General features: G+C 51.9%; 1 protein-coding gene across 1 annotated transcript in view; it reads right to left on the bottom strand.

The window, feature by feature from the left end:
* Nucleotides 1-5,072: 5,072 nt before the first annotated feature.
* The window catches only part of LOC119389878 (peripheral-type benzodiazepine receptor-associated protein 1-like), a 424,634-nt gene continuing 411,772 nt past the window's right edge, over nt 5,073-17,934 (bottom strand). Inside the window, 1 exon segment of the mRNA XM_037657292.2 lies at nt 5,073-11,415. Within this exon segment, the coding sequence (XP_037513220.2) occupies nt 10,729-11,415 (687 nt within the window). The 3' untranslated portion in view covers nt 5,073-10,728.

The following is a 17,934-nucleotide window of genomic DNA, read 5'->3' as shown; positions in this document are numbered from 1 at the left end:
TGAATAGTTTTCAGACTACAACTAGGTCAGAGATCTTTCACTTCTCCAGCTTCTGTTAAAGTGGGAAGACTGCGGCGAATATGAATGGCGATGCGAACCGCGCTGCCAACTGCCGGTTTTCTGAAAGAGATTCGTTAGATCCATGGAGATTGCAGCTGTGGGTAAAGCTTGTTGCTTCTCGCCCTGCAACGTAAGGCCGAGGTGCACCAAACCCTTAATCGACACGTTTTACTATAGCTCGCAAAACTACTGGCACACAGCCGGCCTAGACAACAACCGACCGGATTAAGCGCAGGTTTCGTATTCGCACGCAAGCCGTGCCAACTTATAGTGATTGATGTCTTAACTATGACTCGGAGTGTCCACTTGGCGGAGCGCGAAAGCGACAGAGTTACTGTATGTGCTACCAGAGCTACTTTTGGTAGCATTTCAGTAACTCTAGAGAGCAATTTGTTCTCACCTCTTCTTTTTATCTAATAGGCAGAGAGTAGATCACCCATGTGGCTAGGACGTGGTCGCCACGTCCACTGATACAAAAGGTTGGTCACATCATCACCATCGTCATCATCATTTGATTCAAAAGCGGCGCGGCGGCCGTTGCGCGAGACACACGCCTCTCTCTAGCGTTAAGTCCAAATTAGCATGCATTTTGAAACATTTCTTAGCGGCACGAGCAACGAGTGAAACTCTTGTTTCTCTCCACGCACTTGTCGGTCGAGCAACTACTTCTGCTTTTCAGAATGCTCAGAAAAAAACCCTTCAAATAATAAACTGGGTAAGAAATCGATTGTTCTTGGCTCAAGTTATACGGGTGTCACACAGACAATATTGATCGCGATCAAGGCCGATACGGATTAGGCTCGATGTGGATCAGGTGCTGCTTCACGGTCACTTTTAATCGCGATCAGGCCCGATTGGGATCACAGCGATCGCGATGTGCGCGTCTGTGCCAAACTCCACCAGAGGTTGGTTTGGGGCGTGTAGCAGCGACGACTGTCGATGGCGATCAGGAAGTCCGATCCACATAGGCCCTGTTCCGATCAAAAGTGCCCTAGTGTGACACCGTAGAAATCTAGGATTAGGGTAGGCCTAGATTTTTCTTTTGTCAGTTGCGTCTGTGTTCTCGTCAAAGAAAACGACGATATATGCGAGTTCACGGTTATCTCAGCGTCAATGCTTTTGAGGAACATATCTGGATTTTACGTGCCAAAACCACCGTATGATTATGAGCACCCGCAGTGGAGGGAACCGGAAATTCTGACCACCTGGGATTCTCTAAAGTGCACCTAAATCTGAGTGCCCGAGACTCCAGCCTTTCGCTTGCCATCGAAATGCGACCACCTCCTAAACGTGCGCACGGCGGGGGGGGGGGGGGGTCAGGGGGGGCGGCCGCCCCCCCTATTCACCTTAGAGGGGGGGGGGCGCTAAGTAGCCCCACACATAGACATAATAGGGAGGAGGGCGCTGCGACTCGGGGCGGGGGGGCGCAAATGTCATCGCCATACATTCACATAAGGGGGGCGAGGGGCCGCAATGTCATCGCCATACCTTCACATCTTGGCCCCTTGAAGGGGAACACTGCGCACGCCTATGACCCGCAGCGACTACTGCCACTGGTTTACACCGGCAGTTAAGTAGAACAAGTGGGTCACTGTAATATTACCTTTGCATACTTCTTGCTAGGCATCATTAGATGTCGCTACCAGCGTCATTGCATGCCGTGTGCTTCTCCGCGAACCCGATAGATCGCCAAGGGTAAAAAATGTCTGCGAGCTAAAACTTTCCAATAATAATAGAGTTTCTGCGACAAACACTCACAAGACGATGAATCGGTGTGTCAATGTGACCTGACAACTTTGAAAAAAAAAAAAGCATGTCATTCCACGCCGTGAAAGCCTACGGACAGCCAAGCTGTGCCCTTTTCGCCAGGTATTACATTTTGCTCCTAAGTTTAGGCGCAGTTTCACTAAGGATTTCTTTGTTGTGTCTTTGTTTTTCAGGCTAAGCCACGCGGATCTCGCGTGACGATATGCTCAATCACGGCAGCGCTTGAACGCTATGGTAGCGTTCCAGGTGGCCGCGTACCACTCTATCCAACCACTCAGCCAAATGGGCATTACTGTCACATCTGCGCTGGAACGCAAGCAGTGTTTCAGGGCTACTGCTGTGCCTAACATGCATGGCCGCGCTGGTACCGTTCCCCGCGGCCGCAACTCTCGTACCCCATTCAGTCACACTCCTATCCGAGGTTGATCACGTGACCTCCTCCCCTATCCCCTCTCAGGAGACTCCTCCTTTCCCTCTGGTCACGGACGCCCACACGACACCGGCGGCGCATGGTCCGCAAGGACAACTCTGCTGTAAATAGAAGGCCGGTGGGTGGTGGTGGGGGGGGGGGGTGAGATAAACAAACAGGGTACAGACGACTTTCTTTCTTCGTCATAGTTCATTTTTTATTGCGGAATGTGCGACACCGTTTTTGAGAAAGATGAAACCTGGTGAAATGTCAGCAGCACGGGAAATAAAAGAGGGGAAGGGAGGTGGATGAGGAGGAGAGGAGTTTTCAAGTTTTGCACAACCTTGAGACAAAGTTCATGTCCAACTGAGAACAAGATGCACTGGGGATTCCTTTTTTTTTTCTTCATGTGGAGGACCATCATATAACAGTCTCTCACTCCCCGGTCAAAAAAAAAAAAAAAAACATTAGCAACAAAAAAAGAAGGTGCTTTGATAGCGCGTACAGTGATTCAACAACATCCACGATGCTGGCGACACAAGCGCAGAACTTGGAACACTTAATGAGTCACACAAGCATTAAAAACAGCGACAAACGAACTCAAAATGTGCATTATCGTTCTCTCTGACGCTCTGTGAACATCCGACTAGCCGCAATTTGGCAAGCAACAGCAATCTATTAGACAAAAGAACATTTCCAAACATTTCGCCCTTTCATCGTCATCTGCAAACAAATCGCGGCACTCTCATTCATCTGTTGCGCGCACATCAGGTGTCAGATCACCTGATATCTCCTCCTTGCTCACTGTAATACCCTGCCAGCTTTCTTCCAAGCCACGATACAACGACGGTCTGGTCCTTCAAAGAAAAAAGAAAAAAAGAAACGTGAACCATTCGAAGCCCTTTGCAATTTCATTTAATCGAGTCGGACAAACCTACGGATGTCGTTACTTTAGAGACGACGCAGCGAGTGCCAAGATGTGTTAAATTTTCAAACATCTAAGTAAATTTCTTCGATTTACTCAAAACCGACAGCCACCGTGCATAAACTATGTACAGCAAGTGCCGATGGTATGTGTTCACAATTCTTTCCCTGGACCAGCTAACGCCAGACTTGTACTCGGCGAAATAGATTTGTCAAAGAATCTTTTGTAGTCGCTTTCTAGAACTAAAAACATGTTAATGCAGAGCCATTTCGAACGCTTTAACTTGAAGGCGGGTCGGGTGGCAACAAATTTTGAAGCGCAGCAAAAGAAGAAGCAGAAAAAAAAAAGAAACAACGCGAAAGGCAAGCACTAGAATTCTAGACCTCACCGCGTTGTGTATGTACTGCAACGCGCCATGCGATTATTAAATAGAACGACATATAAAGAAAAAAAAGAGAAGACGCGGAAATGCAAGCCATTATTATATGTCAATAAGGGGGAGGGGGGCAGCGTAGAAATAGCGATATCTATACAAGGGGGCGAGTAACAGTCAAGAGATTTGCGCGAAAGCTTTTAAAAGTCACAGTGCGTCCTTCCGATAGCCACAGTATTGTTATTGCACATAAAAAAAGGAACAGATGGTTCGCATGCAAGCAGCAGTTGCGGCATACGGTTGGGTCACCTGGTCTCGCATTTCGCGGCCGGGACCCTAGAAAAAAAAATAATAAAGAAACGGCTGACAGAAGGCGCCACCTTGACACGTCGGAAAAATTTATACACAATACGTCTCGTGCGGTTATACACTTAATGCATCGGTGTCAACTTCTCCGAAGAAAAAAAAAACAAAAAAAAGAACACGTACATCATTCTCAGTGTGTGTTTAAGTGCGTGTGTGTCTTTTTATGATGTGTTGGACGTGAAAGAAAGAAAAGAATGTGGTGTATTTTGCGTGTGAACATTATTTACATAGCGCTCGCGTGCTCACGTCTAAAATGAAGATGATAGATCGAGAAAGAACAAATTATAACTAAACATGCACCGCCTTTCCTGTTTGTCTATCTTTCTCTCGCTTTTTTTTCTTTTTCTATGCACGCTACCGATACACGGCTGACACGCGTTGCACACCAGCGAAGAATGGGGTAAAGAGAGGTTACAACTGAAAAAGGCACATTCATATGTATGTATATTATACGTGTGGTGGCTGTGGCGGTGGATTGAGACCTCTTGAATTCTCTGGTACATCCCCAGTCGCCTATATCCCTCGCCATAAACAGTAGCGCTAACTCGCGATCATTCGAGACACGGGTTCGACTCCGCAACACTTCCATTTCTCTGTCCGTAACAGGGGGTTACTGTCCTGGACACTGCAAGATACCGCCGCTATTCCGCCATCTTCTCGAATTCCGCCATCTTGTCAGTTCTGATTGGCCCAGAGGGCCGCTGCGGCCTCTCCGATTGGTTCAAGATGCCGCCATTACGGAATCTGACAAAAAAATAACATATGGAGGAATTCGACAGTGTACAGAACAGCAACACCGGGTCACGCTGTATACTATGCATATATACATACGAGCGCAAGTTCCGTGCAATCAACACGTCCTCGTCCGCAAGACGAGCCGCATATAAACACCTAAAACCGCGGCAGGATCACACGACGTCGGCAGGTGCTTTGATACCGTGAGACAGTGACGGGAGCTTTTTTTTTTTCTTAAAGAGGATATGTGACAAACACTGGCGCTCGCCCACATAGGATATACCATATATATTTTCACATGCACGACCCGCTTGAATTCTATAGAGAATTATATAGAAAGAAAGGGTGCTTATAGAAGAGATTGGATGCGCGACGAGACATGGGGTATTTTTGTGAGCGGCTCGGTGCGATCGGCGGGGGGGGGGGGGGGGGGGGGGGGGGTGAACGTTTACGAGGAGATGTCTGGTAAAGAAGAAAAAAAAAACAAAAATAAAAATTAATAGAAAGCGTCGAGGTGTGGTGGTGGTGGTTATGGCAGCAAAAAAAGGTCAGCCAATAGTTTCTTTTTTTCTTTTCATTTTGTTAATGTCACGAGCCACCTTAAGCGGCGACCACCACGTATCGGCGCCTTCATTCTCAAGCATGGTCGCAAATATAAATTTTGCGAGACGTTTTCTAACCATTTCAACTACTCCTGTCCGGCTCCGCACACCCGCCGTGGCAACTCGAGACACCAACAAGAAATAGCTTTTCCATAAGGTTCAACCTATCATCATATAACAATGTTTAACCCGACGCGAAGGGCAAGCACACGTAGGCAGCATTACATCACACCACAGTCTCTTAACTGTACACAGCGATATCTCACAGAACGCAGCTCGCAATGCCGCAGGAACGCTCCGCATGCTCAGTCAACACTTCGCGAGGACTTCGCTAAACGCGCACACCAGTCAATCATTATACAAAGACATTGCAAGAAATAAATTCCAGGAGAGGCGCGATCAACTTGCGTCTCCTCAATTAACGGCTGAATTGAGTTATGAAGGCTATGCAATCGTGAAGAAAACGGTCCCTAATTCTGCGGTAGTAGAAGAATCATCGGGATGTCTAAATTAGGTTATTTGTTATAGATGAACATTCTGCAAGCAAAGGAAAAACATTACAAGAAACAACGCTAGCAAAAAGGGATATCAAGGCATTCAATTTCGTAGCGCCATGGATTGCCAGGCTCTTGTTCATCTGTATGCTCGTGCTACGGAAAAAAAGTAATAAAATTGTCGTGGCTTCAGTCTCCCACAAGCTTTGGAAGGCTAACTAAGCCGTTTCTTACATTTCTTACAAGGTGGCTAGGCATGTCCCATGGCTTACGCCTCACATCCTATCAATACTTAAAGCTTTTTATATGGTGTGTGTAAGTGATGTTGACATACGTGGAAAAAGGAAGACCGCTAAATCGGTTTGAGCGTCGTTAAAGTCTGCCAGCGTGCGCTCGTAATTGAGCGCAGGTAAAGGAAAGGTAACGAAGGAAAAAAAAAAAGGTAGTAATAGTGTGTGAAAATGTTCATTTGTTGGGATATTCTTGAGGACCTTATGTACAGACGCGGCCAGCATAAGCAAATGGCGCTAGCAGCTGCAAACTCTTGATAAAAGTACAATTGATCTAAGAAAACAAGGTCAAGATACCCGCCGCCCCGTCCCCTCTGAAATCAACGCTGCTTTGTCGCAGGGTTTCTACACAGTGCACCTAACTTCTATGCTCAGTTAGGTGGAAAACACCTAGCACCAAAGCTTCAGCAAGGCGGGTAGCTCATTTTTTATCGACTCTACGAGGCTTCGGCTTCAGGATTTATCTCTCTTTTTTCTAGTTCGCGAAACCCCGAAGCGAGCATGGTCGACATTCTTTTTTATGCCGCGAAACTATTTATAACCGTTAGCTCGGACTTCCTAAGAAAATCGGCTAAAGCTCGAGCAGGCAAGCTTTTCTTCCGAGATGACAAGTACAGACGGGTACAATGCTAAAGGGAACACTTGCGCACAGGGAATGTCCGGATTCAGCTTTCTTGGAAACGTGTCTCAAATTTTCATAAGACTGCCGGTGGTAGACAGTTCTGACTCCTTTGTGACAGAGTATAGTCGGATACAACTTAAAAGTAAGTTCGGGAAGGCCCCGCCCAGATGACCGAAGCGCGGCAGCCAATCGCCTCCGCGACCAAAGGAATAGTCCCGCTCATGAACTCGGCTACCTTCTTGGAAGGCGGAGTCACCGGTCGTCCGGCTCGTGACGTCAGTCAGGGGTGTGCGCCTATTGGTACAGGCTTGTGTGCACCGGCCTTTGAGGAGCAAATCTAAAGTTGAATCCGACTATAGTGCCGTTCACGAACAATGTTTTCACACTCACTTGCAATTATGGGGCCAGCAGTATGAAGGGTGCTCATTCGAGCCTTCTAGCGTTCCCTTTAACTGTGGACAATACTGTACATTCTGAGGCCGCTTAGCGTTTTCCACAATCTATCAGTACGCGGACCGACCGTCCGCGGGACTGCACAAGAGCGCACACGCTGGCACTTTCTAGACAGAAGAATCCTCAGAGGGGACACGCGTTTGCCCGTAAAGCTAAACACTGTCTTTGCTTTGTAAATAATCTGTTCCTGAGCTAACCGATAAAGGTCAATGACAGCTAGCGTGTGAGATGGCACGTCGACCTACGCGTCATTGGCAGAGTGTGGCTACACTATCAACATATTGAAATATCAATATATTATAGATTGCGCTTAACAACACTTCAGCTTGGTCAAGAACTAAGCGAACCTGGTCCACTGCTGGTACTGAGAAACTTGTCGAAGCCATCAATTTTAAGGTTGCGCTGTCCATGTTTAGAGTACTCAAGAGGCACTTAATCCCCGAAATCACTTAGTAATCAGTTAATGTGAGCTTTCTTTAACATTACTTCGAACACGATTCGCATTCGCGTTGTTATTAGCATTAGGAAAAGTTCTTTAGATTACGAACTTTTTTTTCACGAGAAGGGTGTTACGTTTACCAGTTGATTTCGAACTACCCTGACGGAATTCCGGGTATAGGTTGAAATGCAGTCGAATTAAGGACAGAAAATTTGGAACTGCGCTATTCTGCACCGAAAGCTCATATCAAGCTTGGTCGATCTTCACGAACACGGTTACCGAGATTCGCGTCGTCACGTTGTGAGAGTTCAGTACTTTTTTACCCCCGGTTTAAATGTGTTGTGTCTCGTCAAACGCACCCAGCCCTGACGGTGAACAACTCACGTACAGGTGAAAGTCTCGCAAACGGTTGCCATTTTCTGAAGCTAACATTAAACCTAAACAGAAAGTAGAAGCTGTACGTAACACCGGGATACTTAAGACAAGGCCCGAACGGGAAGGGGCCAAGGGTATACCGACACACAGGCACGCACGGACAAACAAGAAAACGCAATCATACCCCATTCGTCTTGGGAGAAGCCAGAAAAAAATCGAAAGGTCGGGAAGGTCCGCATAGTTAGAAGTGATTTTACGATAGCAAAGCGGCTGGGGGTGAATACGGATCGATATTCCTGAGATGGCGGAATCGTCCGCTGTTGGCACGTGGAAATGGGGGGCGCGATGTGGTCGACCGATCGGCGTGCGCGCACGCGCACTCGGGGCGGGCGACTTGTCCGCGGATATGTGCAAAAGTGGCGCCGCTCTCATCATCTCATTGCGTCTCGCGACCCTTCTTTCTTTTTTTTTAACTCCTAAGAAAAAAGACGCCACGTCTTCTTCGCTAAACGGCTGGCCGGTAAAAACAGTCTTTCTCTTTGCGTGTTACGCACGCGCGCTTTCAGGTTCTCGAGACCGAAACTATAGAGCTGTGCTACTCACGGACGTCCAATCCGAACGCACGCATAACCTTTTCCACCTAGTCTCACGCTGTGACTAAAAAAAGAATGGCTAGTGACGCACAGACACCGATGTACATAAGCAGTACGGATTCACTTATAGTCGGATACAACTTAAGAAGTCCGGGGAGGACCCGCCCAGTCGACCAAAGCGCGGCAGCCGATCGCCTCCGCGACTAAAGAAATAGTCTCGCTCATGCTCTCCGAAGGCGGGGTCACTGGCCGCCCGTCTCGTGACGTCATGTTGGAATGCGCGCCCATTGGTTCAGGCTTGTGTGCAACTGCCTTTGAGGAGAAAATGCCGCGGAATTCTAAAGTTGTATCCGACTATAATGCTGATGAAGGCGATGCTCAGTGCTTCAATTAGACAACGTCTCGCAGTGTCACTAAACAAGGATAAAAAGAGATAAGCGAGTGTGAACAAGACAAAACCTTGGTGTCAACAAAACGGCCCCAGTGCGAACAACAAGACATGTGTATTCGTGTGTATGTGTGTGTGTTTGCGTGCGGCGTAGGCATTTACTGCTACTATACGGTGACCACAGCACATAAACCGCACAGCTGCTGTTATATATAGTATAGCTCAATGACGCGCGGACCTGTGACATGAAAATTCAGTTAAGACAGTTCCTTTGTACATTGAAATATGATCATATGCTTCCTTCGAAACGACGCTTTCATATGGGAACACGGGGAGGAAGGGATCCGCCGAGAACAACGAAGAAGGTAAAATAATGCACGTAAAAGTCCTTTGAAAAAGTTTGTTTGCGAAGAACAAATTCACACGGGCTAATACAGGTTAGCAGGCAGGCAGGCGGCTTCCTTTTTTTTTGGCGTCTGCCGTTATCTGCCGGAGACGCACAAACAACGCGCACGAACAGACACCATTGCGGAAGTTGTCCGGTTTTTCTTAACGCCCCAGCTGATAGACGCAGCGTACTCGCAGCAAGTGACGAAAATGGTTGGTTGGTTGTGGGTGGTGGGTCTACTTTTGGGTTTGGTGGTGGTTTTCGAAAGTCTCTCGTCCGCGATGCATTCGCGTCACAACGCCCATGGCTCGCTGAGCAGTGTTGCGACGAAAGGCGTGTTTCTCTTGCGGCCGTGTCTTTCGCACGAAGATGGCGAGTGTCTCTTTCTTCGAAACATTTCAACAGCGACGACCACCGAATGGAGCATGTGGCCTTTTGTTTTCTCAGACGGCGTGGTGACGAAGAGGTTGTTCGCTCATAAGCATAACGCTCCAAACGAGGGTGAAAATGAAGGCTAGTGAGGTAACGGCAGATGTTGATCGGCACCAGCAGACCACCGAAGGGGGCCTTTTTTTACTATCAGAGCAGAAAGCAAGAAACCGCTTCCAGAACGAAGCAAAGGCGGGATCGCATTGTTCGTCCTGCTTCTAGAGAACACATGGAACGACAACAAATCTTGACCGCAGAAAACCTTGGTTCCTGGTCTGATCGAGGGAGGGTTTGGTGGATGTCTTTGATAGATGCCGGTGGCTCGCGGCCCAGTTCTAGAGGTACACGGGTTCGACAACCTTTCCAGAACTCGAACGAATGGGAACCGGTCAGCTTACGAGAGGGATCAGTTTCTAGTCTTGTTCAGTTGTTACTGGAAGAAATGTTCCCGGAACGGTGCGTTTTTACCAAGCTTCCGCGAATGACCACAGTGTCCTGGTGTATCCAGTTTAGTGTGGTCGCTCGCTTCTCTTAAACAAATCAACCGCTTGCCTTGTAGCATGTGGGTCAACATCGCGAATGATGATATCCCCGCGGTTACACTTCTTCCTCACTTCTGTAGATGTCATTCAGCAGGTCTCCTCCTGTAAATCCAAATACACCTTTTTTTCAGCACGTGATCCAATCCGGTTTCACACATTTCTTTAGACTCCAATGTCTCGTAACATGACCCTTCTTGACGACCCGTCGATCACTAGACAGAACTTCCAGAGCCTTACCCTCCTCGAAGGCATAGCAAAGCAGGACGAACAATCGACATCCAGGTATCTCGGCCCCACACTCCGTCAAGAAGCGGAGCCGTGCAGATAGAAACCACGGCTTGAGCTCTCAGCGTTGTCGCCGTACACCCGGCGGTGCAGGAGAACACAACACAACCAGCAGCCTCTCGAAGCGAGCGACGCTCTACTCAGACCTTCAGGTATCAGGCCCCTCGGACCCCTAAGTCGGGGGTATGCATTCTCACGGCACGGGTGGAGGCGCCGCGCCACGCTTTCCCTTCATGCCGAAGAGTCTTTTGAGCGCGTGCAGGAATCGGAACCGGCCTTTCTTCTTGGGCCTCGGCTGTGGCAGGGCCGGCGGTGGCACCGGCGACTCGGCAACTGGCGTCGCCGGCACCGGCGACTGCTTGCCGTTGGCCACCACCGGGGTCGAAGACCTCCTGGGTGGCGTCACCGCTCGGCGCCGCTTCAGCTGCCGGGTCTGCAAGCAGGCGCGTCTCCGGGCGGGCAGGAGGAGCGTCTCACCATCGCTGCGCTGTGCCCACGACCGGCCGCGACGCGTACGAGGCGGCGCGCTGCTCGTGCGGTGACCGGTGCTCGTAGTGGGACGGCTCGAGCGAGCCCCCGCCCGAGCCTGGCGGGGGCCCCCGCTGCTGGTGCGACTGCTGGTAGGCGTGTTGTTGCTGGTGCTGCTGCTGGTGCTGCTGTTGCTGCTGGTGGTGGTGGTGTTGCTGCTGCTGCGACGACCAGTGGTCCTCCGGTGGCGGCCCGTGGCGGCCCGCCGATCCAGGAGCCTGGTGCGAAGGGGCCGACGAGTGCGACCTCTGGGAGCCGCCTCCGCCACCTCCGTGGACTCCTTGAGACGGGTGGACGCCGCCGCCTCCGCCTCGGGGTCCGCCGCCTCCCATGGAGGGCTCGCCCCGAAGGTCTGTCAGGGCGAAGAAGGAGCGAAGGACATAAAAGGAGCGTGTTAGACAGGCGTTCTTTATTTATTCATTTGAGGTGCCCTCAGGTATAAAATACACAGCAAAAGCGAACGAAAAACAAAAAAAAGAACAAAAAAAATAGGAGCATGTACGGAAAGGTTATACATACTGTAGCGAAGCGTTGGAAGCCTCTAATGGGTCGCCCTCTCGAGCGCTTACTAGTGGGTCGTCCTCTTCCGCTCTTCTGGGACAGCACGCTCCTCGCGCTCAGAGTCGGCACCCCGCCTTGACTGTCGCAGTCGTTTATCGTCGCCGAGTGCCCGCTAATAAACGTCTTTATAATTTGGTGGAGGGTGCTGGGCTTTCACAACAACTTCGGCCCTCATTCGATGCCCCTAGCTCTTCGATCCCGTACCCTGCCGCCTACGATGCCTCAAGACGCCTCCCAGCAAACGGCCCCGCCTACACCGACCTCCTGCCCAGGTGTGCCTCGTATCCGCGACCCTCCGGTCTTCACTGGCGCAGATGGCACCGACGTGGAGGACTGGCTCGCGATTTACGAGCGCGTGAGTGTCCCCAATAAATGGGACGAGGCAGGAAAGCTGACTAACCTCGTTTTCTACGTCGCGGGTGTGGCGGGCTTGTGGTACAACAACCACGCATCAGATTTTACAACGTGGTCCGACTTCAAGACCGCCATTATCAATGTGTTTGGCCGCCCTGCCGTTCGTAAGCTGCAGGCCGAACAGCGCTTACGTGAACGCGCTCAGCAGGCCGGTGAATCATTCACCAGTTACATTGAAGACGTCCTCGATTTCTGTAAGAAAGCCGACGCCACCATGTCCGAATCAGACAAGATCCGGCACATCATGAAAGGCATCGACGACGACGCCTTCACCATGCTGCTCGCCAAGAACCCCAGCACAGTGGCTGAGGTCATAACGCTCTGCCAAAGCTATGAGGAGCTGCGCCGGCAGCGATCGATGACCCGTCGCTCTCCATCACGCGACGCCGAGCTCGCTGGCTTGTCGACCATATCCGACCACTCCGCGTTGCTCGCAGAGATGAAGACATTCGTGCGCGAGGAAATCGCGCGCCAATTCTCTCTGCTGGACTTTGCTCGCCCGCAGTACGTCCAACAGCCGTCGACCACCCTTCTGCCTCCGCTCCGTCGAGCAATTGAGCAAGAAATCGCAGAGGTCATGCCCGAGTACCACCAGCACCATACGGCTCCTGCACCCTTGAGTTACGCCCAAGTGGTCGCAAGAACGCCCCCAGCAATCCCTACGGCTGCCCCACACATTTACGCCGAAGCCTCCGCTCGACCTCATTCTTTCGAAGCGGATGTGCCGGTAACCTGCGCCGACGTCACGCACAGGCCACGACTGCAGCCCACCGCCCAGTCCTATCACTTGCCGCCCCGTCAATCCCGTCCTGCACCATGGGCGGGCCCTGCCCCCGCGAACCGATGGCGCACACCTGACAACCGCCCCATATGCTTCGCATGCGGTTACGCCGGCCACGTGGCGCGGTATTGCAATCGCGTGCAGCCGCCTAGAGTCGCGTCGCCTGCCACCAGCCCGGCGAACCGCCCATATTACGACCCACCTACGCCACTGTCGCCGACGTCTCGCCCCGCTCCATCTACCCGCCGTTCCCCGTCACCACGACGCCGCTCGCTGTCACCGATGCGGCCACGTCTGGTCCCACGAGACCAGGAAAACTAGTCGTCGCAGTCCACGAGGCAAGGGCTGCGATGCTGTCGAACTGCGAAAGCCCTCAGCGAAGCCCATCGAACGTGATAGACGTGTTTGTGGACGGTGTTCGTGCATCTGCCCTTATCGACACTGGAGCCGCCGTATCCGTTATGGACGCAAAGCTCAGCCGAATACTGCGAAAAGTGACGACGCCACTTTCCGGGCTCTCCCTCCGTACAGCCAGCGCCCAAAGCATTCACCCTACAGCGGTATGCACAGCCCGCGTCATGATTAAGGACGCTATGTACGCCGTCGAATTGATCATAATTCCTGCATGCTCTCACGACGTCATCCTCGGATGGGATTTTCTCTCCCGCCACGACGCCGTAATTCATTGCGCACCCGCCGAAATAGAGCTCTCACCATTCTCTAATTTGACGCCGGCAGACAGTCCATCGGCTGCGAGCAAGATACTCGTCAAAGACGACATAAAAGTGCCTGCAAACTCGTCAACGGCGGTGTCAGTCTACTGCGCCAGCCTATCCGACACCGTTGCACTCCTCTCGCCATATGACCGTGTTTGCACGAGGAAAGGCTTGCTGGTGCCTTTCGCGACCGTTCAAGTCACCCAGGGCAGCACCTCTATTTATGTAATCAACCCCTCCCCGTACAGTGTTACGTTGGTGCGAGGGGAATGTCTGGGCAGCGTAGAACCCCTCGAAGACGCACAAGTTATGGACGAGCCCGATGATTCGCACGGCCGAAGTTCGAGCACGCTCAGTGCTGTTTCGACGTCTGGTTCATCACACGCTGACGTATTTGGTTCCTCCATAGCTGACAACCTTACGCAGGTCCAGCGTTCCCAGCTTTTGGACCTGTTGGAAGAATTTCGCCCTTCTTTCGATGTCGCTCAAACTTCTCTCGGCCGCACGTCGGCCGTTACGCATGGCATCGACACTGGCGACCACCTGCCACTGCGGCAACGTCCATATCGCGTATCTCCTGCCGAACGCCGTGTAATCACCGAGCAAGTCGACGACATGCTTCGACGTGATGTCATTCGACCCTCTAACAGTCCGTGGGCGTCTCCTGTCGTTCTTGTTGCGAAGAAGGACGGTTCTGTGCGGTTCTGTGTGGACTACAGACGACTCAACAAGATCACTCGTAAGGACGTGTATCCACTGCCGCGAATAGACGACGCGATTGACAGCTTGCAAGGCGCCGAATTCTTTTCATCTCTCGATTTGCGCTCAGGGTACTGGCAAGTACCTATGGCTGATGACGCTCGACCGAAGACCGCCTTTGTCACGCCCGACGGCCTGTACGAATTTAACGTCATGCCGTTTGGGCTGTGTAATGCGCCCGCCACCTTTGAGCGCATGATGGATACCGTTCTGCGCAACCTGAAATGGCACACGTGCTTGTGCTACCTCGACGACGTCGTCGTGTTTGCTCCGGACTTCTCCACGCATCTTCAACGCCTACGGCATGTTTTGACGCGTTTGAGAGACGCCGGTCTGCAACTGAATCTAAAGAAGTGCCGGTTTGCAGCACGGCAGCTGACAATCCTCGGCTACGTCGTGTCCAAGGACGGAATTCTTCCTGATCCCGCCAAGCTTCGGGCCGTGACTGAGTTCCCCAAACCTACGTCCGTCAAAGAACTGCGCAGTTTCGTAGGACTGTGTTCCTACTTTCGGCGCTTCATTCGAAATTTCGCGACTATCATATCGCCACTGACGAAGCTTCTTGGAAGTAACGGGCCCCTCCATTCGTGGTCGTCGGAGTGCGACGACGCTTTCGCAAAGCTCCGTCGTTTGTTGACGTCGCCTCCCATACTACGCCACTACGACCCTGCGGCCCCTACAGAGGTACACACAGACGCTAGCGGTGTTGGCCTTGGCGCTGTCCTTGCGCAGCGCAAACCAGGGTTCCCTGAATATGTCGTGGCATATGCAAGTCGTACGCTTACTAAAGCCGAGACCAATTACACCGTCACCGAAAAGGAATGCCTGGCGATCATCTGGGCCCTTACGAAATTCCGACCTTATTTGTATGGTCGCCCATTTGATGTCATCACCGACCATCATGCACTATGCTGGTTGTCGTCATTGAAGGATCCCTCAGGCCGCCTCGCCCGCTGGGCACTTCGCCTACAGGACTACGATATCCGCGTGCTGTACCGCAACGGACGCCAGCATGCTGACGCCGACGCACTCTCGCGCTCCCCCTTGCCTGACGACAATACTTCCAGCTCAGTGTCTCACAATGCCGTTTCGTCTATCGACATTCAAACCATCGCCACTGAACAGCGCAAGGATCACTGGATTGCCTCACTGATAGCCTTGCTGAGTGATCCATCGGCGACACCATCCACTCGCTCATTGCGTCGTCAAGCGCACCATTTCGCCGTTCGCGACGACCTACTCCACCGACGCAATTACGGCGACGGCCGCCAGTGGCTACTCGTAATACCCCGCAGTCTGCGTTCTGACATATGCGAGTCGTTCCACTCTGACCCGCAGTGTGCACACTCTGGGGTATCGAAAACCTACCACCGCATTCGCCAACGGTACTTTTGGCGAGGGATGTACCGCTACGTGCAGAAGTTCGTTCGCTCCTGCATCGATTGTCAGCGCCGCAAAACTTCAACGCACCTGTCGCCGGCAGGTCTGCAACCTCTACCTTGCCCTGACCGGCCGTTTGGGCGCGTTGGCATCGATTTGTATGGACCACTTCCTCTAACGTCGGCTGGTAACCGCTGGGCCATCGTCGCTGTTGACCACCTTACGCGATACGCCGAAACTGCCGCCCTCCCAGCGGCTACAGCGCGCGATGTTGCCTCCTTCCTGCTGCACCGATTCATGCTGCGCCACGGTCCACCCCAGGAGCTGCTCAGCGATCGAGGTCGTGTCTTCTTGTCCGAAGTCGTCGAAGCCATTCTCAAAGAGTGCAACGTTGTTCACCGGAAAACTACTGCTTACCACCCGCAGACGAATGGCCTCACCGAACGCTTTAACCGCACGCTCGGCGACATGCTCTCAATGTACGTCGCCGCCGATCACACAAATTGGGATGCCATTCTGCCTTTTGTCACCTACGCCTATAATACCGCCCCGCAGAGCACTACTGGTTTCTCGCCCTTTTTCTTATTGTACGGCAGGCACCCGTCGCACACGATCGACACAATCCTTCCCTACAAGCCGGACCCGTCTGAGTGTGCGCCTATTTCTGCCACAGCAAGACTCGCTGAGGAGTGTCGGGAGCTTGCCAAGACATTTACTACGAATGACCAAGAGCGGCAGAAGAGCATTCGCGGTGACACCACCACTTCTGCGCCCACGTTCCTCCCTGGAGCACTCGTATGGCTCTCGGTCCCTACCACTGCACCTGGCCTCTCTTCAAAACTACTGCCGAAATACGACGGCCCCTACCGTGTCGTCGAACGCACGTCCCCGGTCAACTACGTGATCGAACCCCTTGAACCATCTTCGGACATGCGCCGTCGAGGGCGCGACATTGTCAACGTGGAGCGCCTGAAACCCTACCATGACCCGCTCATAGTGACCAGCAGTTAGGTCGCCAGGCGGCTCCCTTTTCGTACCCGGGGTAATTGTAGCGAAGCGTTGGAAGCCTCTAATGGGTCGCCCTCTCGAGCGCTTACTAGTGGGTCGTCCTCTTCCGCTCTTCTGGGACAGCACGCTCCTCGCGCTCAGAGTCGGCACCCCGCCTTGACTGTCGCAGTCGTTTATCGTCGCCGAGTGCCCGCTAATAAACGTCTTTATAATACAAGTAATAATAGTGCAGAAGGTAAACATTAGACAGAAGTCTGTCTGGTTGGGTAAGTAAACTGAGATAACTGATATTTATTCTCCAACCAAAGTTACGAAGACACGTAAAAACCCGACGTTTCGGAACCAGCTCGGTTCCTTCCTCAGGGGGGACTGCGGCGGCTTGGCAGCGGCCTCTTTAAGGCACTCTCGCGGCGGTTAACGACCCCACGCATTACCGAGGAGCGTAGCCCATGCGCATACACCGGGGGGAGAGTTCCGAGTGAACGGTTCCGAGAGGACCACTCAAAATATCAACCGTTCACTCGGAACTCTCCCCCCGGTGTATGCGCATGGGCTACGCTCCTCGGTAATGCGTGGGTTCGTTAACCGCCGCGAGAGTGCCTTAAAGAGGCCGCTGCCAAGCCGCCGCAGTCCCCCCTGAGGAAGGAACCGAGCTGGTTCCGAAACGTCGGGTTTTTACGTGTCTTCGTAACTTTGGTTGGAGAATAAATATCAGTTATCTCAATAATAGTGCAGTATTCTTACAGCAGTCTTGAAAGCCTTGTATTCTTAGAGCAGGTTTCTCACACCTTGTGGTCCGAAGAACCATACGTGTCCCCTTAAAAGGACACGTACGGCTTTCGGACCCGCTACTGACAGTCAAAGTAGTGGCTGTGGGTTAGAATGACAGATAGCTAAGCTAGATGGTAGGGATTCATGATCATTTAAAGACGGTGGACGTGCAAACATGGCGGTCTATATGTTCCATGGTCAGGTTTGCCATTGGCATACCTGACCATGGAACATATAGAAAGGGAAGCACTTGGCTCCTTCTCGCCGCGACCAAAGCTCTGTCTTCGCTACGTGGAGGATTGCTTTTGTGTCGTGAAGACATCTGAAATTGAAAACTTCAGACTGCACCTAAATTCCGTTCACCCAGCCATACAGTTCACGGTCGAGTGTGAACGCGACCGCACCTTCCCCTTTCTCGACGTCCAGGTGGCAAGAAGGGGCAGTGACTTGGAGTTCTACGTTTACAGGAAGCCGACGCACA

Source organism: Rhipicephalus sanguineus, chromosome 4, assembly GCF_013339695.2.
Source record: "Rhipicephalus sanguineus isolate Rsan-2018 chromosome 4, BIME_Rsan_1.4, whole genome shotgun sequence".
Classification (NCBI taxonomy): Eukaryota; Metazoa; Arthropoda; class Arachnida; order Ixodida; family Ixodidae; genus Rhipicephalus; species Rhipicephalus sanguineus.
This window is presented reverse-complemented; position numbering and strand designations above follow the sequence as displayed.